General features: G+C 42.1%; 1 protein-coding gene across 3 annotated transcripts in view; it reads left to right on the forward strand.

Annotated features, from left to right (window-relative positions):
- ABCA1 (ATP binding cassette subfamily A member 1) overlaps positions 1–22064 on the forward strand; it is a 98802-nt gene that overhangs the window by 36510 nt on the left and 40228 nt on the right. For all 3 annotated transcript variants that reach the window (XM_084224864.1, XM_084224863.1, XM_084224865.1), the window contains exons 6-8: positions 8601–8722; positions 12749–12940; positions 20045–20131. In XM_084224864.1, the coding sequence (XP_084080990.1) occupies positions 8601–8722; positions 12749–12940; positions 20045–20131 (401 nt within the window). The remainder of the gene's footprint in view (positions 1–8600; positions 8723–12748; positions 12941–20044; positions 20132–22064) is intronic.

The following is a 22064-nucleotide window of genomic DNA, read 5'->3' on the forward strand; positions in this document are numbered from 1 at the left end:
GCTGTGATAATTTTCAAGTAGGAAAATACTGCTGCTTACATTCTGCCTGCTTGTTTTGGGGAGAAAATGATTCTCATATAAATATCTTCTGATTGCCTTTGAACAAGCAGTCTCACTGATACAGGCTTACATAGCCAACTTTTGAAAACACTTCTGCTATTAGTAATGGTAATTTGATGTCTGGCCCTGCCCTTTCCTGTGATTTGAATTTCTACTAAATTTACAGTCACTTGCTCAAGTAGAAGGAATTCTGGACAGGGTCCTCCTTGGTCACAGCTTACTCTTTCAACTTCTCCTTAGCTCCATGCATTTTTAATATCATGGTGCTGTTGCCATTCCTTGTGTGCTTATGTTTGCCATTAGAATTGTGGTGGCATGTGTTGTGTGACTGGATGTGACCAAGACATTTGGTTTTCAGTCTCTCTATTGCTTGGGATTTTTTTAATAGATTTTACTTTATAAGTTGATATTTTGAAACATCTAAAACCTGTATATTATCCAGGGCAGAATAATCCCAGTGCAGTGAAAACCCAGTCTTAACATCAAAGAATTACTTCCTGTCTCTGTAGAAGAACCTATCTTGCTCTGAGCTGGATTTGACCTTTGGAGGGCCTTCTCTGTAGTTCATACCATCCCTGACTTTATTTGGTTTACCACTCCTGAAAATAATTCTGTTGTAAAAATGAAGTATTTTACATCATCACATCTGTGCTCCATCATCTCTGTGACTGACAAGCCAGTTCAGAGACTAAGAAATTTGCAGTTTGTCCTTATTTTTTGCACATTAGCAGGAGAATTTTCAACCAGTTATAATGCCATGCAATTTGAAGTTCTGGTCAGAATTTACTTCTTAAAGCAATACAATGACTATTCTTAGGGTGTTTCCTTTAAGCCTGCTTAATTTTTTGCACTGTTGGATGTGTGCATAATTTCTTTCTGCTTTCTTCATAGGCAAACTCTCTTTCATGGCTGTCTGTGCAGATAACAGAATTTGCCTTGCAACAGGGAAAGTCTCAAGAATATCTGTTCTGAGGCACAATGTGGAGCTTAGGGAGGTGGTTGGGTGTGCCCCTCCTTAGGCAGGAGCTCTGCAGGCTGTGTTTGCTGGCAGGGCTGTGGCAACCAGCCTGAGGATTTTGCCTCTGTGACTTGTGTCTTGGCTTTCTGATGCAGTCTTTCTTTTGTCATGTGTATCATACAGGAAGAGGGCCTGATGACTTCTGCACAAAACAACTGCAGAAAGGGATGTATTAGCCTTGTGTTTGATGCTGGCTTCCCATGCAGGGTAGAGGTAGGATCTTGGCTCTGCATGCCTGAAGTCAGTGTACCCCAGTGAAGGCTAGCTGAGGACTGGTTTGTGTATGTGTGTTAGTACATGCTGAGAGCCATGCTTTCTGCCAGAGTAATTGTTCTGGTCTATATTTAAAGCTCTTCCAAGCAAAAATCATGACTTAGAGAGGAATGGAGGTGGTCCTGATGTCACAGTACCAAGATAAGAGGGAAGACCTGGGCCTTTGCACAGCATTCTCTCAGGAGAGATGCTAGCTGGTGGAGATGGATGGCAGGCTGCCTCCTGTTTACTCACATTACCATTTGGCATGGCAGATATATGAAGATGATGGACCCTGGCTAATGGGGCGTTCACTTTGGTATTATCTAGTGTCTGCAGAGGCAGCACTGTTTGATGTGTGATGGCTTTCAGGGCAGAGAGCTGTAGCCTGCTGTAAAACAGGTCAGGCCATGGCTGCAGAAGGAAAAGCACTTTGCCTGTGTGCAAATTAGGCTTGTATTTTCACACTAGTTGATCCTGCACAACAGGCCTGCTGAGCTGCTTGATTTTTGTAAGCCAATCAGACTATGGCTGTCCAACTTTTTCAGAAGACAGTTTAGCTCTTGCCAGCATTAAGAGGTACGCAGGCAGCTCTGAGAGCTATTCTTACCTCGCAGGGGGAAAGCTGCCCCAGAGGAAGAGAATAATTAAAACATAATAAGTGCTAAAAAAACCAAGACCAAAAACCTTAAAAAATATTCCTTTATCATGCTTTTTGGATGTGTTGTCCAAGGTAAGGAGTATTATGAAGGCAGGTCAAAACTTGTTGCCCTGCCCAGCACTGCGAAAAGTTTTGCTTTTCACATTGTCAGTCAGGGTTATTGGCCTGGTAGGGTACAGTGTAGTAGCATGGTTCATCATTAGGAGATTTCTGTTTCCTCTGGATGGTTGTCAGTTTATTCTGGATGGTCATATAATTACAAGTCATTCAGTCTTTGGTTCTGCTGTTGAAATTACTTGAGAGCCCATTTTTATTTTTGTGGAAAGTAGCTTCAGACATCTTTTCTCAATAAATCACAGTGATAGGTAATGAGTGTGAGAAGGAGTCCAGGTGTCCAAGTGCACCTGTCACTTATTCAAGAGAAATACTTCACAGATAAATGAAAAATTAATACAGACGTTGAGTGTACAAGGTCATTTTGTGGCAGCATTTGATTGCCCACCCTGGTTGTCTCACCATGTGAGGGTTTCTTGAAAGCCAGGTGTCTAGCTAGAATTTTTGCAGTGGTCATGTGTGCTACCAGTAAATGCTCTCAGCTGCTGGAGCTTCTTCTTGTTGTCTCAGCTTCACCATCTCCATGGGCTTGCGTTGTCCAAATCTCCTGTTGCTGGAGGTATGATCAGTGAAGAAGCAGTGCCCTGGGTGAAGTGGGCCTGTTTGACTAGGGTGCCTTGTGACCTTGTTCTCCAGTCACACCTTGGCACAGTTTTGCACAGACCTGTGAAATCAGACTGGCCCTTCCCTTCCTGTAGAAGTGCAGTTTTACCTGAATGGGGAACTATGAATCTGAAGTCTTTGAACAGGGATAAGAAAGTATGTTCTTTGCTTGCTTGACATTCTTCCTTGTTTTGCTCTGTCTGTTAATTGGTGGAGACAGATGCTGAGCTGGGAACCCAATTCTTTTTTTTTTTTTGTCTCCTTTGGGCACTTGTGGAACCTTGCTGATTCTAAAGAATGAAGCTTAAGAGTCTAGTGCCTCATCTTATCTTACTTTTTCATCTTGCTGTGACACTTTAGTTGCTGTTACAAAAATGATTGGGTTGCCCTATGAACAGTCTCTGTGGTAAGAAATAAGGGTCAGAATTTCATACCAGCTTCTGTGTTGCATTGATATTTGGCTGTGATGAATACAGGCTTAGCCAAAGGCTAGCAAGTCTCCACAACTGCAATGGATGTAAATAAAATAACATAATTGTTTTCAGTCTTGCATGTCTAATCAGTAGAGAGGAGTCTCCTGATGACAAAAAGCCATGTCTATAGATCAGACATACTGCCCTGCTTTCCTCCTAGCTGCTGAATTAACTTAAGGCGTGAAGCTGCTTCTCCCCTTCCCTTCATTAGTTTTTTATAGGGAGTTAAGGTATGTGAAACTGGGAAGTAGATCTGACTGTCACAGGGTTTTCATTGACCTTGTTAGCTTTGAAGTGTCTGAAAACCTGGCTGACAACCCATATTTTAGATTATGGGCACAAACCCTTTGGGCAGAAACCCCAGAAATTAACATGAGACCTGGTGAGCTTTCTACTCTACAGTGGGTTGAGATAACATTGAATTCCATTTGCATGCCTTTTATTTTTAGAACACAGTGTTCAGGATATGAAAAACATAGCCACAATTTCTGTGGGGTTCTGTTTTCCCACCCCGCTGTTTTAATTTTAGAAGACACTGCACCATTAAGTTTCTGGAGGAAGTGACTGGCTTCTCAGTGAAAGAAGAAAGAATGGGAGAGAAGTGTGATAGAAGAGTCTTGTCCTGAAACTTGCCCCTAAGAGCTTTTCTTCTTTTCAACTTGTCTGTGGATCTTCCCAGTACTGTTGGAAATTCAAAACCTGTTATGATCATACTTTTAGTAGGATCAGCAAATTAAAACTGATACCCAGACATGGCTTTTCTTGCCCTTTGACCCACCTTTTGAGCTTGGGAAAGTAACTGGGTATGTGTTTCTTGAATGAGGAAAATAAAACCCTGGGGCTTTTGGACCACAGATACTTCCTTTACTGCACAATCAGTGATTTCTGGTCTGTATGGAACCAGAGACCCCCACATAGCACTGATTTGCTATTCTTTTATAATGCATACTTTTATTTTGATGTTCATTTTAATCAGTAATATAGCCAGCATAGAGATTGTTGTTCTTCACTAATTCATGAGATTGTCTTGAGCTCTTGGAATACATTTTGGGATTTGAGTTTGGTTTTTTTGGTTTTATTTTTGGTCATAAAGATTTGATTCTTAAGCAAGGACTGACTGGCCTACCACTGTGCCTGGGCATAAAGGTTCTGGAAAAGGTTAGGTTGTCAGTAAAATGTAAATCTTAGGATGTAATAAAGTGTTGCAGTAGAAGATGCTCTGCAGTATGGAAATCCGAGAGTTTCTGGTTTTGATGCCCAGAAGGCAGCCCCCAAGGTTTGTTTGAACTGTGTGCAAATGAAGGACAGCTGTGCCTTTTGTGAAAACAATATCTGTGAAATACTGCCATGTGTAATTGTTTAATCCTGACTGGTGACTTCTGAGAGGAAAGGACATTCTGTGATTAAGGCGCAAGACCTCCAGGTCTGGGAGTTCTCAGTTGTGCTGTATGATCCTTCCTTATGTGACCATACAAAGGATCTTTCTCCCTCCCATATGCAGTATGGACGTCTCTTCTGCTTGTTTCATGTGCATGGGGATGGTGTTCTGTTGCACTGCCATACTGTGTCCAAACTGGAGCTAATTACAACAAAGGTATTTCAGCCCTGCCAGACCTGTTGATTTTGGCAGTTATTTGCATGGTTTATAAGCAAAAGTCGCTGTTCTTTGTTATTGCTCCCTCTATGTCAGGATTGAAACTGCAGAAGTAGTCTGCCATGGGGGTAAGCTGTCTCAGTATTATTTCTGCTGACAATGCCACCACTGAATCAGCAAGATGGTTCACATCAGTTTTGACAGTCTTCTGAGTGTGTTTGCTCAGTCTGACCTCAAGTTTATCTCCCCATTTATGCCTAGGGCTTGGCTTGCTTGCTTGGGCTTATGGTTTCAGTCAGGAGGGTGAGGGAGCCTGCAGGGCTGCAGCTCCATTGGTTTTCTATTGAAAATAAAGATGAGGGGCAAGAAAAGGCTGCATGTCCATGTCAAAGTATGTGGAGAGATTGGTCTCCAGTGCGTTGTTCTGTGCCTGCAGCTTGCAGTGGCTGACTGTAATGATGATGATTGGCCACTCTCAAGTAAGAGAGGAGACACACAGATTATATCATGTTTGAGCTGACATTTTGTCTCGTGTATTTGAGTAACTTGATAGTGTGTCTAAATTTTTATGGCAGAAAACTATTGCAGTAGTAGGCCCACGGTGGTAAAATGTTCTCTTGCATCCACTCCAGGTATTTGCATTGTTAAGTAACCTTGGTATTAGCCTTCAGAAGACTTAACTGTTTCTTTAGCTTTCTATTTTGCGGGGTGTTTTCTAAGTAATGCTCTTTTGTTTCCTTAGGCCCTAGTGGGCAAGCAGTTATGTTAGATGGGAGTGGCTGTTTTCAAGAGGAAACCTCTGTTAAACCTTGACTTTTTAAGGTATCCAGAGGGAGAATTTAGATGCATTGCAGTGTTCGGTGCTTTCTGTTGTTTCATGTGCAAGCTGTTATTCATGCCTCCATAACTGAGAGGGTTTGCATAAGACGCTGACCCACAAGTCCTGGAAGTAGGACCAGATGGGGTGTGGGAGAAAATGCATGGTACAAAAGGCTGGCTGTGTGCTTAGGGCACTGCAGCCAGGACTGTGGTGTTGGGATTTGGTCCCTTGGTCTCACAGAGCTTTCATGTGTGGTCTTGGGTAATCATGGCTTCATGATCAGCTGTCTGGAAGCCAAACACTGGGTCACAGTTCTGGTAACCTTGTTCTGTTTTCTTCATGGTTTACTCCAAATGATGATGAAAACTTGTTCAGGTGTTTGTAGGAGTTCCTTGGAGGGCAGCATTAATTTTCAGCAAATTGTAGTGCTAAGTGAGTCTGAAAATGCTTGGCATAACACAAGAGGCAGGGGATGGATGCTCTGCTAATGCTGGACTGGTTAATTACAGCTGTGAAAGATGGCGACTCTTTTACTCCCCCTCATGATTACAGGCAGGTCAGCAGGAATCTGTGTAGTTCAGGTTGTATTCCTGCAATTGCCTATAGAATATGTCCCTGACCAAGAAAATCATGCCTTCACGTGGCAAAAAACCTCCAAGCCAAACACAGATAAAACAGACTAGGCAAACCAAAAAGCAACACATTACTGAGGAAACAGAAAAGTGGAAGAATTATTGCTTGGCTGCTTTTTTTTTGTTTTCCATAAGGCATGCGGACCTTTAAGAGAAGCTTGAAAAAATATCTTAAGTAGGGGCAGATTCAATGAAAAAGCTTGCAAACATCTGATCTCTGCATGTCAGTATGCCTTTAGTCAGCCCCCCCCCTCCCCCGCCCCTTTGTCCATCTGACTTTCTGAACAGTTGATGATCTCACCAAAAAATAAACAAGCTGCAGAAGTGTTTAGAGATTTTGGCACATTCCTTGGAAGTAACCAAGGAATCGGGGTGGGGGAAGTTTTTCCGCTGCTTGCAGTGAAGCAGGGTGCTTTAGCCTCTGCTGGAAAGAGAAGGACAGTTTTATGTTATTACAGGACCCAGATCTTGTCCCAGCCTTTTCCCGGGCACGGAGTGGAGGTGATGGTGGATTTTGCTAGCGGGGTTCAAGTGGGGCGTTTGCATGGCATGCTCAAAACCAGCATATTCACAAGTGGTCCTGCTGCGTGGGAGAGAGGAAGGCGAGGGAGACACTTTTGCCCCAGAGTAACCTCCGCCTTGCCTCAGCTGAGGCGGGTGATTTACTTTTTCGTGTGGAACAAAAAGGCAACGGGGAATTTGTAACTGGATATGTAGATGAAGGAGCAATGACCGTCAGTAACCCTGTGTACTTCGTGCTGCAGGAGCAGAGTGTGTGGTTCCTCCCCTTGCCGGCTCCTCTGGCAGGATCAGCCTGGGAGGCAGAAGTGGCAACCGAACCACTGGGTCTCCTCTGGTGGCACCCCAGTGCACTCCGTACTTCTTCCTGATGGGGCCCATTAGTGGCAGTGTCACCTGTCCAGGCTTAACCAAAGCCAACCAACAAAAAAAACGCAAAAAAGAAAAAATAAACAGACAAAAAAAACCCCCGCAAAAAACCCCAACAAAGAAACAAAAACAGGAAAAACAACCAATCCCAAAACCAACCCCAAAAACAAACAAACAAAAAAACCCCCAACCAAAACTCAAAAAAAAAAACCAAGCCAAATCATAAAACCCCTCCTGCATAGGAGCTGGGGGAAAAGGTTCTTACAGCTGTCCCCTATAGGAGGGTAAAGGTACATGCCTCTAATTCTTTGATATCATTACTTTCTCTTTAGAGCTCGTTGTTTTCCATTGTTTGCTCTAGGTTGCCGCATTCTGTTTTCCTAAAGTGGAAAATACAGCATGACACCTAGCTAGTTGTCGTACCTCAGTCTGGAATTCTTCACTCTGGTAAATCCTATAGGACTTGGTCTCTTACCTCCTCCTGGCATAGGTGCTTTCCTCATCGCTTCTGGTTTGAGCATTATGGAGATAGAATTGTCCTCTCTCTCTCTTAAAGAAAGCAGCAACAACAAAAACCAAACCAAAACTACTAAACACTGCTCCCTGCCCTCCTCCCAACCCCCCAACCAAACCACAAAACAAAGAAACCAAAAACAAAAAACCAAAACAACTGCAAAAAAACCCCCCCAAAAAACCATAAAAAACCAAACCCACTCACAAAACCCAAGAAAACAACCCAAAACAGTGTCAGCTCTGAGCATCAGCTTCTAAAGTTCCACTTTTGTGGACTTTAGTAGTGTGCTTGGATTATAATTTCCATATGGTTCCAGATGGTTTGCTGTGATGTAGGTACAAATTTGTTTTAAAATCAAGAGCTGAAACACTGATGGCTTTAGAAGGTGAAGCACTTGGGAAAGAAAATGGAAATAGTGCTGCAAGTTCCAAGTAGCTAAGATTGTTTCTTAGATCTGTGATTCTGTATCATCTGTGTGTCTGCATATGTCAGACTTTGAAATTAGTGGTAGAGTACATCAGCTGTTAACATAATTAACTAAAGGCTAGTAAATCCCTTAGTGGTCCATGCACCAGTTCAGTCCCATGTTCAGTAACAACACAGGGATTAAGTGCTAATGCTGTAGTGGGTTTCAGATCAAGGAGGCAACTTGGTGTGCCTTGCTTCTGTGTATGTATGAGCAAATTGACCTGAAGTAATGATGTTAGTGGGAGTTGGTTTTGAAAGTTGATTGCTTTTTTTTTGTTAGTGGTTTGGGGTTTTATTTGAGACCAAGACATCATGGATTGACATTTTTGAAGCCTGCCAAGTTTCAGAGCCCTTTACCAGTAGCTCCTCTTCCTTTTGCACTGTGGTTTGTGTAATTCCCTCTCCCCTATTTATCAGCTTGACTTTTCCTGTTCAGTGCTCTCATGTGAGTTTCCTTTTGGCTTTGCTGTGACCAGAATTTTGCTTGTTTTGTCATTTTCCAGACTTGAAACTTCGGGATTTCCTGATTGACAATGAGACATTCTCTGACTTCCTCCGTCATAATGTGTCCATGCCATCATCTGCTATAGAGGAGCTACTGGATGCAGGGGTCAACCTCCAGCAGGTAAAGAGTACTTTCAACTCCTAACATAATGCTTATCTATTGTTTGTTTAGCTGTAATGCCAAGATCCACAGTGCTGGACCCCTCTGTGCTAGGTGCTGTAGAAACACAGAGGAAAATGTTTTCCCTGCTTCTGTCTTCCCTCTTGCCCTCAATTTACTGTCTTATTTGATTTTAAGTTGTAAAAGGATACTGGGAATATAAGTAAATATTTTGACCTGCATAAGAGAATAGTACCCTCAGGCTAAACTGAATTTCTTCCTTCCTCTCTCTCTCTCTTTTTTTTTTAATGGAAGTAAAACATTAAGCTACTAGCACTGTTCTGACTGTTTTCAGCCACTCAGCTTGGACTGGAGCAGGGGGTCTAGGTCTTGCTCTGCCTTACATTCCTGTGCAGCAGAAGGAGCTCTACTTTTAGGTTTGTGGCCAACACATTAAGACAGACACATTGTAAATTACATAGTACAAGAGTCTTGCTCTCCGGAGTGCTCCATGATTGCAGTCATAAACATAGCAAGTGGTGACAGTGGGCTAGACATCCATGCGATGGCTGTCTGTCTTTGTCGAGCTTATAACATGTTTTTTGCTAGGCTTGATGAATTAGTCCACTAGCATCCTTTCTAATGCAGAAGTCAGAACAGACTTCAAAAGGAAGACCCAGGCATCCTCTTGAAAGAATGCAGAAGATGGTATACAAAAGGAGGAGGAAATCCATTTTGATCTTCAACTCCATATCAGACTTCTTCATTGAAGCGGAATGGATTAATTGTCTTTTTAGTCTTTGCGTCTTTGTTTTCCTGTAGTTACAGATGCTGTCCCTCTTTGCACACATTGTCTTGTTCTTCAGTGAATTTTTTCAAGCCATCTGTTTTAGTGCAGTTTAATAAGTTATCCTACAAATTAAGGATACATTCTACTAAAAAAATGTAAAGCAGAGAAAAAATTCTTACCCATTTTAGGCTGCAAGCTTTGTTTTACTTGAAAATAATTAGATTAAGACAGAATCACGTTACAGAGGGTAACTGGAAGACTGCAGCAACAGCATTCTTTATCATTCTCTCTAAGTTAGGGGAGAGGCAGAAAGATTTTCAAACAGGCAGAAACCGCAAAAAAACTCACTGCACTGTGTGACTGCCAGGCTGTATTGCTTGTATATGGAAATGGAAGGAGGAAAAAAACTTAGCTTTTATATACATAATGTGTCTCACAGGTGGTGAAAGACTGGTCAGGCACCTTATTCTTCCTTGGATGCTTCAGGCTGTGCTCTTGTGTAATTCTTGAGCTGATTCTGCTAAAGCGCGGGGAGTGGTGCTGCTAAGTCATAACAGCATTTTGTGCTTAGGGATGACAAGAAGAGCTAATCTGAGCACCAGGACGTTAAGCTGAGGAGCAGAGCAGTAGCCCACCAAATTTTCTGTGAGCAGTTTTCTAATACAGATGGTAACTAGAGATGCAGACCTCTCACTTTCTGCAGAATGACTTTATCTGACTCACAAAATGGACATCTTTGATTTTACTGGAGATCTGGTTTGGAGATCTGACCTCACTGCTGGACTGCCTAGTGACTTCAGGATTAATAGGCAGTACTTGTTAGGTCTCTGAATGAGTGGGTCACAGCTTCATTCAGAAGTCATGTAGTAAAAGGGCCTATCCAGAGTATGCCAACCTTTCACAGCAAATGCAGCCTGCTTCTGCTGTCTGTTGGTGTCCTGGGGTTGTTCAGTGAGGCCAGAAGTTATGCTACACCATCAATTAAGGAACTGAAGTCTCCAAGGAGATGGGACTATTTACTGGTGTTACTGTAATGACAGCACTCCAGCATGTCCAGCAGGGTTGTGTATTTAGCATACTGAAATTAGTGTGAACAGATCAAAGTAACTGAAGCCTTGTCTTGATGGGCATGTAGCTTCCTGGAGCTGAGTGGCTCAGCCTTGTGTTTTTCCAGTCATGGCAGGTGTGCTCAGAAGGGTTTGGGATTTGGAAGGTGCCTGGGTCAGCAGTGGGCAGGCAGCTGTGTAATCAAGCCTGGTATGCTGCTGTTGTCCAGGTGTGGCCAGACAGCTCTTGTGTTGCAATACAACATTGTGTGGCTTGGAGGTGGGAATAGGTCCTGTCCCTCTGAAAAGCTGAAGGCACAGTGAGATCCTGGGCCAGTACTGCAGCATGATGCATTGACTGTCAGCGAAGAGTAAATAGTAATGGCTGGTGCATATTCTGCTTGGAACAAGTCTCTGTTTCACGAAGCAGGAAGAGTCCCAAGGAGAGAATTATATGACATGTAAGGACAGAACAGTTACCTATGACTACTTTCAGGCATGATCTGGCATTTTGAGAGTCCTTAGGGGTCTAAAACTGTAATTTAAGATGTATTTTTGCCTGCTGAAGATCCCATGGGTTCAGATGACTGCGAATGGGTAGAGAACTTGCTGACTTGGTGAGACTGGGTACGTCAGGATGGATAGGTAGAATGTTTTTTCTAAGGTCTCATGCTATGGACCTCAGTGCTTGAAAAGGGCAGCTTCTTACCAAAAGAGCCTAAAATCTGGGTGAAAATGGTGGACATTTTCAGAATGGTGGAAGGTTGATCACCTTCACTTTTTGTGGGTGAACACTGAGGCACTGGGAGACTGGTTTTTCTGCATGTCCACCCAGGGAAGCTTGTTCTGGGAGTGTTATTTCAGTGCCCCATGATTATCTCCTTCTTAGCATGGCTATAACACTGCTAGTAGTATCTCTGCTGGCAAGAAATAAAGCACCCCAAATTTTCAAAAGGTAAATCTTTCTGATGTGAAAGCTGTGTAGCATTGAAAGATCTGATTTTTGGCATATGGATACAGACCAAAGTTAAAGGTTTGCATGAGTATTGCATTAAAACTCCCTTCTCTCTCCTGTCAGTTCCATTTGGTTGTTTCCTGAATGTTTTTCCCCCAAATTGTGCCATACCCCTTTGGTTTTGACAGACGAAAAATTTCAGACTTACCAGCCTGGTTCAGGAGCTGCTAACTCTTCTGGAATGTACATCAATCCTCTTTAGTTGTTGTAAGTTGGGCAGTGCACACTGGGTCTTATGAAACCACAGAAAGAAGAAATTAAGTATACAGCTGTTGTTACCTGTGCATTTACAGTAAAATGGTTCCATCTGTCTAGCCCCAAGGCAAACAAAAGTTTCTTTCCGATAGTAGTAGACTCTGGATTTTTCCTTGTTTATCACCTTTGAGAGCTTTTTGGCATGGACTTTGTTGTTCAGCAAACATGAAGCTGGTAACTGACCTTATTAAAAGAATTTGTTTATCAGGTCTGAAACAGTCTGGTGATAACTCAGAGGGATTTTATCAGTTTTGTTAATTAGGTGATTACATGTGGATTAGGAAGCGTTATTGACAAGGAAACCATTACCTTAAGAAAAATATGCCTGCGAAGGAAGACTCTAGGATCTTATCTCATTTGTGGCAGCCAGTAAGATAACTTTTTTTTGCTGATACATTATCTGCTCAAAAACACTGCAAAACGTTTGTCTCAGCAGTTAGTGAGTAGATATTTCAGAGTTAAGGGAGATGATTCTGAATCATTACTGTGTAGAAAATGTGGCTGGAAGATATGTCTAAGTAGTTTGGGGCATAGGTCTTTTGCCCTTCACATAGATTTGCCAGACTTATGTCTGGTCACAAGTCTTGTTTTTTAATCTGTGGCTCATTTCCCAGAAGACTGAATGTTAGGCAATACATGTACCCTTGGTTGGAGGAAACGGTTGCTGTGGAGGACAGGATCACGGCTGCTTTGTGCATATTTGCGGGAGAGTGAAGAGGGACCTGCCTCTCCCAGGACTTCTCTCCCATGTTCTCAGCAGGGAAGGGTTTTTCTTGGAACTGAGTTGCATATGAATCAGGGCTGCTCAACCTGTAGAGAAGAATGCCCCCTCACCTCTATCTGGAAATGTTATGAATGGCTTGCTTTGTCTGAGCAATAACCCAGTTTTATGTTGAAGTCTTAGATGAAGACAGGCTTACATGCTTTTCCCACTTTCATAGGTCATTGTGTCTGGCTATCGAATGCAACTGAGAGATCTCTGCAGTAGCTCAACATCGTCTGAATTTCTAATGATCCAAAATCAGACAGCAGTCATGGACTCTGAAGCCTTCATTTGCACCTTGTCAAAGGAAAAACTCCATGCAGCCGAGCAAGCCTTCCGTGCTAACCTGAATCCTTTGAAGCCTCTTCAGGTGAGTTCACTGGCCGCACCAGTGAGAGTCATTGACACAGTGACATTTTCCATGTCTTTCAGTCTAGGAACTCATTCCTGCATTTCCAGAACTGCTTAGAGGCAGTTAGAAAGGAGAAGGATGGTTGCTCTTTGTCATGGGAGCATGAACAACATGCTTCTTCCTGTCATTTTTACCCTTCCTGTTCAGTCTGGTATTTGCACAGCGTAAGTGTGTGTGGTCTGCATTTCAGTTTGTCAAGAGGAAGGTCTTTATGCTGCACAGTAACAAACAGGCTCTTGGTTGTCCCTGTGTTCTAGTCAAATGTTGTGTCGTGGCTGGAATGAGTCCAAATATAACCCTGGTTTGTGCTGAGTGGTAAAACTACTGCCCTCTGCCCTCAGCATGGGGCCACTGAGTACAGAAGCTTCTAGCCACTGACAGGCCACAACCTTTAAGCAGGTTTAAATAATATGAAGCAGAGTAAAGTTTTAAAGTCCTATTTCAACAATCAACCAATGGAGTGGGTATTGGGGGGGAGGAATTGATTGAACTTCACGAAAACACATTATTTATGGGGTAACTGGAGACTAGAGTTGACTTGGATGTAGGAAAATCCAATAATGTTTTGCTACAGATCTTCAATATCTGTTAAAATATGGAAGTTTGAGGAATTTAGTGCTGGAAATGACAGTAGAGTGAAGAAAGGACCACAGACCAACTCTGTTACCCATGAAAACAGATATTCTTTTGTCTGCTGTGTGAGATTTCAGATTTGGTGAGCCTTTCAGTACTCAAAGTCATGGACCACTTGCTTGGCTTTGTTCCCAGTCAAAGAGAGTCATTATCAAGCACTGCAATTATAGTTCTCTCCTGCACACTATGTAGCAGTCAGTGACGACTTCTCTCCACAGCTCATCCTGTGTTTTCCACGTGTCCTCCTTCTGCACTTTGTCTTTGCTGCTGTAAGAGCAAGACAACCCATAGGCAACAATAGATGGGGTGACAGCACTAGAATTGTGACAGAGATGAGCAGTTTGGAGAGGACTCGCTATAACTTGTTACTTGTCTTAAGTTGTATATGTGTATGCACATATATGCATATAATTTACTTTAAACCATTCAAAGAATTCTGGGGTCTGCAGGGGCTGAAAATAGGCAGCTATTGTACTACTCAGAACTGGTTTTCTGTGCCTTGTGGAGACTGTCTTGCTTTTCTTATTTATGGAAGCTTCTGCAGCTCTTCTGACAGAAGCAGGTACTGAGTGTCTGTGTTCTTAGGTCTATATTGTTTGTTGGTGAAAGGAAGCACTCATATGCCACTTTGTGCTTCTTTGCAACAGCAGTATAGATTTAAGACATTATGTGCAGTTTTGGGGGGCTTCTGAGAAGCTGGCTCATGATCTTGTCTTTAAGGAGAAAAAAGCTGGAGTCCAGAAGTCAGCAGTTCTAAACCAGCTGTGCATTGTTGTCTGGTAAGGGTCCACCGTTTTCCTCAGAAAATGTCACAGTGTATCTGGTAGTTAAGCTGCTGTAGTGCATCAGTGAGTGAAACAAAAACTAACTGGTTTCGATGTGGCCAGACAAAATGGATAAATTAACTGTAGGATCACAGCCAACACATTTGAAACTTAGTGTCTTTAGAGGCTAAAATGTGCCCTGACCTGCAGTAACATCCTTGAACAAAGAGGGAACTTTCTGCTCATGAACAAAGGAGGCTTTTGACACAGCTTATTGAAGGCATTGTGTGTCAAATCTTGGACATGCACACTGAAGATAGCATGCTCTGTATCTACTACAGAGTCTGTAAACCAATGCCAGCAATTTGTCAAGATGCTAATTTTTTTTTTCCTGAATCCCTTTGAGGTACTTCACAGCAAGGCATTTCAGTAAGCAAAGTAAGGGCCAAGTGAAATGCAGGTGCAACAGCAATTTGGAGACAGGTTTTTAGCTTGTGTAATTGGACATGGGCTTCACTGATTGCCCTATTTTGTGTTTTATGGAGAGGCGGTATCTTAGTACAAGAAGGTTAATACAAGGGCTTGCAACTGTGTGTGAGAGCTCTGTAAATTCAACACCAAGGGCCTGAATTGTAAACTGGAAATTTATGCCTCTCTGATATCTGGGTAGTTAAGTGACTACAGTTTCTTGAAATGTCTTAGTACATATGACTTAGCCTGACATCCACCTGCTTGTTTTTTGCCCCTCTTCATTCCTGTTTGTTATTCCCTCTGCAAGATGATGCAGTAAATTTCATAATGGAATTGATCTGGATTAAAAGTGGTTGACCTGATTGTATGTTAACATAGGTATTCATGCTAAAACATGAAGGGGAGAGTGCAAGATTTCGCGCCCTATGATTAGGGAGTGATTGTGTGGGCTGAGACCCTGATGATAACATTCAGTTCTGCTGGCTTAAAATGTGTGCGCATTTGCAGCCTCAGGGAAATGCTAAGTATTCTAAGTAGCTCTCAAAAATGCAGTAATTACTAGCAAATTATGGACAGATCACTAGATTTTAAAAAACATAAATTTAAGTGCATGCATGATAAAATGTGTGACCTCTAAATGTTGCAGCGCTGTTTGTATAAAAAGAAAGGCAAGGAATAAACATTTTACATACCTGCTCCTCATTTCTATACAGAACACCTTTGAGTGTTGCCCGAAGGGCAGTGATACAGTTAAAACAAATAAAATTAAATTTCGCACTAGGATTCTAGCTCTGTCGCTGATCTTTTGTATTGCATGAATTTCGCCTGTTCTGTAGGATGCAAAATTGGAGCCAAGCACATGGAGGTATGGTAGGGAGGTTAAAGTCTGTGTCCTTACTCTTTTTCTTGTAAGAAGCTACTTGAGGCAGGCTGTTCAGGCTGTTCACACCCAGCAGAAAATCTGGGTGTGATCATGGGGCACCAGGGTGGAGAATCAACTTTCCTTCTTCTGAGTGTTCACTCCACTAGATGAAAAAAGTGTTTTAAAAAAGTCCCTGTTACATGGCCCGTGTCTTAAATGGCATCCGTTTTCTGAAGCCTTTTGACCAACAATACTATAGGACGTAGGACATAGCTTGTTGTATGAGCTCCTTGTAGACACATCATCTCTTCTTGAGGCTTGCCTTGCACTGGCTGAGTGAAACTGCGGCAGGAGAAGCTGGTTTGAGAACAGTAGTGAAGCATATGACTGTATATTACATATGATTGCATGCACGCAAATTTCCTTCCCGGCTTTCTCCACGTGGTAGGCCAGCACTTGTCCCATAGAGGAACTATACAGTTTGGGAAAGGCTAACAACAGCAATGGCAGTAAGTTCCCGGACATTACCACACAGTCCACTAGGACATTTCTGACTGTCTTATATCACAGAGGTACCTGTTTGTATATCCCTCTGCAATCTCCCAGTTTTGAATGTGATTTGGTGGGGGAAGGTTAAATGATAATTCAGATGGAAATCCTGTGGGATTTCATCTCTTAGACAGCACTGCCTAATAAGGGCGTTGCCCTACTCACTTCCAGTAGTATGGATTTGTAATAAGCCATAAATACACTGTGGCTTGTCTACAACAGCGGTCCTTGAAAGACTGTGGATGAGCACATGAAAATCCAATTGTTTCTTTCTCCCTCTGTAATATGAGTGATATTTTGTCAGATGGTTAGCATGAACTAAGCATTAGATAATAAATGCATTACAGTAGAAAAATGGATTTTAGAAAAGGTCTCCTAATGTAAATATGTGCTGCAACTGAATTCATAGCTTTCCTTGGTCTTTTGAGAGTGTTTTCAGTCAAGCATAATGACATCATCCTTTTAAGCAGCAGAGGTTTGACACTTCCACTCTCAGGAAACAAGAGCAGAAGCTTAAAGCACATGATTTTTCTGCAGAGGCCAGTGGAAAGTTTCTGGTAAGACTAGTGTAAAGTTGTAGTAAGTATTTCAAAGCAAATGTGGCAGAGTTATCTTCATTAAAGAGAAGCAGTCAGCTGTATGATGCAGACTGAATTTTGGCTGAATGTTTTGACTTCCCAACACTTTAAACCCATTCATTCTCATGTATGTTAAATCGTGTTTGTCCATCCCCTGTAAGTCTCATGTGAATTTATTCAAGGCTTGTCCTTCAACTCTAGCCATCTCAAGTTTTTGTCACTAGAGTAAATCTTGTAGCATGCCCATACAAGCACACAGAGTCCCCCCGCAGTGCACACAAATTTAGTGACTTGCTATCCACTACCACAGTAATTGTAGAGGGCAGTTGTGCTCAAAACCTGCTAGACATTTGTCTTTCCACACTGTGCCTAGAACAGACAGGTGATGTTTTTGCAGCACATTGCCAGTAAATGAGGCATTGCCCTCCCCAGCCCCTAGATGTAGTAGGGTATCTGCTAAAGACAGTCCCACAGTAGGAACAGTCTGCCCGGATATACCCTGGATCTAGAGGTTTCTTATTAGTGTAATTAACTACTTAGTGAGTCACTACAAAGATGTATATTACAGGGAAATTAATGACATGTTCAGCTGTTCAAAGAAGACCAGCCCTTGTGACTGATCTTTTGTTATATTTTCTCTGGTCATGACTTATGAGAGGCTTCCTGAATGGGCTTTGAGGTTCAAGAAGTGGGAGAGCAAGTAAAATTTCCTCTACATAAATGGTACTATTGCAAGTTCTGGTGAGAAATGATCTTGAAGTGATATTAATTTGTTAGGAAAGAAAGGTCAGAGTGATGTGATAGGGAAGGATAGATCAGTATTCCTCACATTTTAGAGTAAGGTTTGCAAGCTACTTGAATCACCTAAGATGTACGAGGTCAGGCAAAAGTCCTGTTAGGCTCAGTGTCCTTGACTGATAATCCAGCAGTGGCCCTTAATGGAGGAGGCCTGTGAAAGGATGCAACTGCTGGGCAAGCACGTAACATTTCTTCAGTGTAATGTCCTGTTCTTCAGTAGCTTGCAACCCAGACTTTCTCATGTGCTGCTGGGATCTTGTTGTTTAATAGCATTTGGTAAGATTTTTATGTTCACTTAGTTCTTTTAATCTTTCTCAAACTCACAATGCTTTCAGCATTGTGTAGACTCTGCTGGGTTTTTTTTTCTGTTTTGACTAAGTTGCATATGCAGAAGCTCCTTTGGTTTTGTTTTAAACTGATCATTTCACTGGAAGTTTTCTCTGTATGATGAGGCACAGAAGGCAATCATCCCACTTCCATTCCCCATCCAACTTGTAAGTCTTCAGACCTTTGTCATAACCTCTGTTTGTCCTTCCACATCCTATTGGAAGAACTGGAGTCTATTGTTCTTCCTTCAAATACCATCATTACCTTGAATCATGGCCTTTGTCTGTACCTGAGCTCTTTCAGAGATGGAGAACCCAAAATTGCACATAGTACTTGAGAACCAGGATTGCATTGTGGATTTATGTTGATGCTGGTCTGTTTTATCACTGTATTTCTAAGATCTCTCTTTTTGACTGGCATTAGCTAAATCAGGGCCATACAAGGGTTATCTTAAGGTAGAACTGTCTTTTCCCTATGTACTTTACTTTGCAGTGCTGAATTTTCTCTGGCACTTTGTAACAGTGTGTCAGTAGGAAGATGTTCACTAATCCTTTGCAATTGGATTTTGACTTTTTACTGTTCTGAACCAATTAGTATCTTTAGAAAACTTTTCCTCATCCTCCCTGTCCCTGAATCACCTCTGAATGCAGTAAACACAAATCTGTGTGGAGATTCATTAATATATATATATATGGAGCTGAACAAACACATCTCTTATTATGCATGAACCTGGAACTTTCTACCTCATCTTACTGCTAAAGCTGTAGTCTGAGCAGATAAGTAGCTTTGATATTTGCTTGCTAAATTTCTTTAAATATATTTTGAAGGTCTAAGCCTGTGGGATATTTGCTTTTCTCATAAATGTTATGTTTTTATTTATCCAAACTTTAAGGACTGCATTTAATACAGATCCATAGAGGTTAGAGAATCCTCCATGAATTTGCAACTGGCTTTGGAGCAAAAACTAACAGTGCATTCAGAAAATTAGTTTTAAACATCCCAGTACATCAGCAGAACAGTGCCCATTTACAATAGCTGGCACTGACCAGGTCTTACCTATCTCCAGCAGATCAAGCAGAACAAATTAAAGCCTCCAGGCTTTGTTTCCAGAAATTGCCCTGGGAAAGATATGAAAAGGAAGAGATTCAGATCAAAAGATATGTGCTAAAATCAAGGGCCTTAGCTGTTCATCTGTGTGTTGCAGTAACTTTATTATGCTTTCAAATGCTGCAATGAGTTACTAATATGAAATCTTAGGAGTTTTTTTTAATCTTCATTCCCTTGAAACAAGGATTGTGCCTAAATGTTTTCCATGCAAGATAATCCAGATATGTGAATGAAAGGGAAAAAGAACCCCACAGACCGAATTCCAGACCACCAGTTACATGTAGAGCAATTGGAAACAAGGAGTTGTCTTCAATGTAACTTCCTGCTAGAGCAAATAGTTTCCTGAAAGCTATGCCTTCCACTTCTGGAAGCCTATCAGTCTTGCACTTTGGTGACAGTGCATGCCAACTATTTCCTGGAAGCCGTTTGTTTTAAAATACACCCTTGGTTTGGATAAAGTGTATCAAGGCCTGAATAGGAGGACTTTAGTGATCATGTACATTGCAGTAGGGAGTCCTTTATATCTGAGTATCTTTGTGTAGACTCACTGAAAACTTGTACCCACCAAATTGTCTTTTTCTCTGCTGTACTGACTTTGCATCCCCTTCTTAGCACTGGCTTGCAGGATTTCCTGTGCTGTCCTGTAGACTGTTGTCTTGGCTTATTTTGTGGTGTTTGTTTTGCTGGAATGCAAGTCATCCTTTGCATTGTAAGTGTATGTGCATTCATTTAACATTTTGTTGGTATGGTTCTGATTATGGCATCTGTGTAGAAGAGAAAGGGGTGATCCTGTCACATTGAAGGGTGCAGAAGCCCATGGTATTTTAAGTTCAACATTACCCAGAAAATCAGCTCCATCTTCCCCACCAATGTAAACAGTCCTAACTGCTCTATTCAAGAATGTTTATGAGAGTTTAATTTCTTTGTTTGTTCATTGCAGTAACTTCTGGTTTCATTTTCTCTCTTCCTGCAGAGACAACTTTCTTTCAATTCCTCCTTGTGGGATCTGTCAGAAACTGTGGAAACTTTGAGAGAGAGCATTGGGAAGCTTGTTAAAGAGGTAAGAAGAACCTTTGTGTCAGGAGAACACATCACTGTGGTTGCTATCTTAGCCTGTGATCAAGTACAAGAAGCAACTTATAGTCAAATCTCTGCCTTGTTTTGAAACTTTTCCCCATCCTACAGCTGTTTTCCCTGTGTGCAGGCAGCATGCATTCACAACCTCTTGGCACTTCAAGTTACAAATACCATAATGGGAATTAGGACATTTTCTGTAGTGTTTTGTCTTCTCAGCAGTGGCACAATGATTGGGCTTGCAGTACATCTGCTGCCAGGTAGTGCCTTGCAAGCTACATATTGAGGCTTCCCTTTCTGTTTTTTCCCATCTAGTTGCCAACCCATATCAGGGTTATTAATTGGTTGCATCTACTGGGTTTCCTGTGCAGTGAGGGTATGGCATGTGGAAAAGGTGCTGTGGCTGTTATAATTTAAATTAATAGCAGTAAGTTACTGTTTCCTCTTTATCTATCTTGTTTTTTGGGACAGAGATTGTTTTCCAGTCTTGTGGGGCACTTAGCACAATGACATCACAACACTAAAAAAACCCAGTGATTTGCACAGTCAAATTGACATTCTAAAAGACTGCAAGTATTTGTTTTTGCAGGTGAAATGATGGATTAAGAAAAAAAGCCCTGCATACCTAAGTTTGAGTCAGAAGTCCAAATCTGGGGGGGTAGGGGGTGGCTGTTGAGCCAGAAACTTATCCTAGTTTTTTTGTCTGGCTCTGACTTTGAAGTGCTGCTATTAGTCAAAAACATTCTCTCCCTGGAGCAGAAATCACAATCATCTAAGCTAAACAATGCCACCGCCTCCTCCTCCCTTTGCTAGTCTTCCGTCTTTGCATCAGAGCGAGTGCTCTGCGCTGTGAACGGCAGTAACCTCTTGGAGCATGCACAAGAGCGGGTCACTCCAGGTTAGCCTGTCTCACTCCCACAGAGGGGCAGCTGCCGGGAGCCTGCGCTGTGCCAGCCAACAATTCCTGGCACGCACCCCTCCCCAAGTCCTACAACCTGCTGTGCAGTTCCCTTCACATTGAAATTGATACGATTCCAGGATCAGCTTCAGTTAGGACCATGGAAGAGCTTTTGCTGCTAGCAGGGAGGCTACCCTTCAGAGTTTGACTACAGCTGTTTCCTGTTACGTCATTTAAGCTTGGCTTTTCTTCTTGTCTGGGATAAAAATAATTGAAACCACGTGATACTCAGTTTGCTGATGTGGCCGAAAATGTCCTAGGGTAACGTGCCTTTTGCTTGGCAGCTGTTTTGGGCATGACTACCTTTTATTCTGCCCTGCTGTGCAAACAAAGGCAGCATTTTTCTCTGTGTACAGCATGAGCTGCTCCAGATGGCTTGACCAAAAGTTACTTCTTACTGTCTGTCAGGCGGATTTCTGTGTGAAAAGGAGGGACTTGCTCCCTTGTTTCAAAGGGCAGCAGCTTGAGGGGGTGGAGAGAACTATTGTTTGTGCCATGTCTAGGAGCCTTTCTGGCAGGGAATTTTAATTAGAAAATAAGTCTGAACAAAATATTTGTCTTGGAGTATAGGGATTGATTGGATCTGTGACTCTTTAAATCAACTTCTAGGAGGGCAGATTAAACACCCAGAGCAAGGACAACTATTTAGATACACTTATGGAGCCAGGTCTGATGGTCTGGAAGAAGAAATAGCTTAGTAACCCTTCGCATTTGGCATATTTACTTCCAGAGGTGGAAAAAGATCCGCTCTTCATGTAAATTGCGAAGATGCTGGTGCCAAAGATGAAACAAAGTTCCTCACTCAAGCTGTTTCAAAATAATTTGTAGAAATATGTTTGCAAATGCAGTCCCTCTTTAAGATGGTTAGTACTTCATATGTTCATGGGAATTATCTGCACTTCCTATTTAAGTACTTTTGTTTATCATGTTAGGGAGTTCATGGTACTTTAGCTGAAGCAGC

The sequence above is a fragment of the Fringilla coelebs genome (genome assembly GCF_963513975.1).
Source record: "Fringilla coelebs genome assembly, chromosome: Z".
NCBI classification, from domain to species: domain Eukaryota; kingdom Metazoa; phylum Chordata; class Aves; order Passeriformes; family Fringillidae; genus Fringilla; species Fringilla coelebs.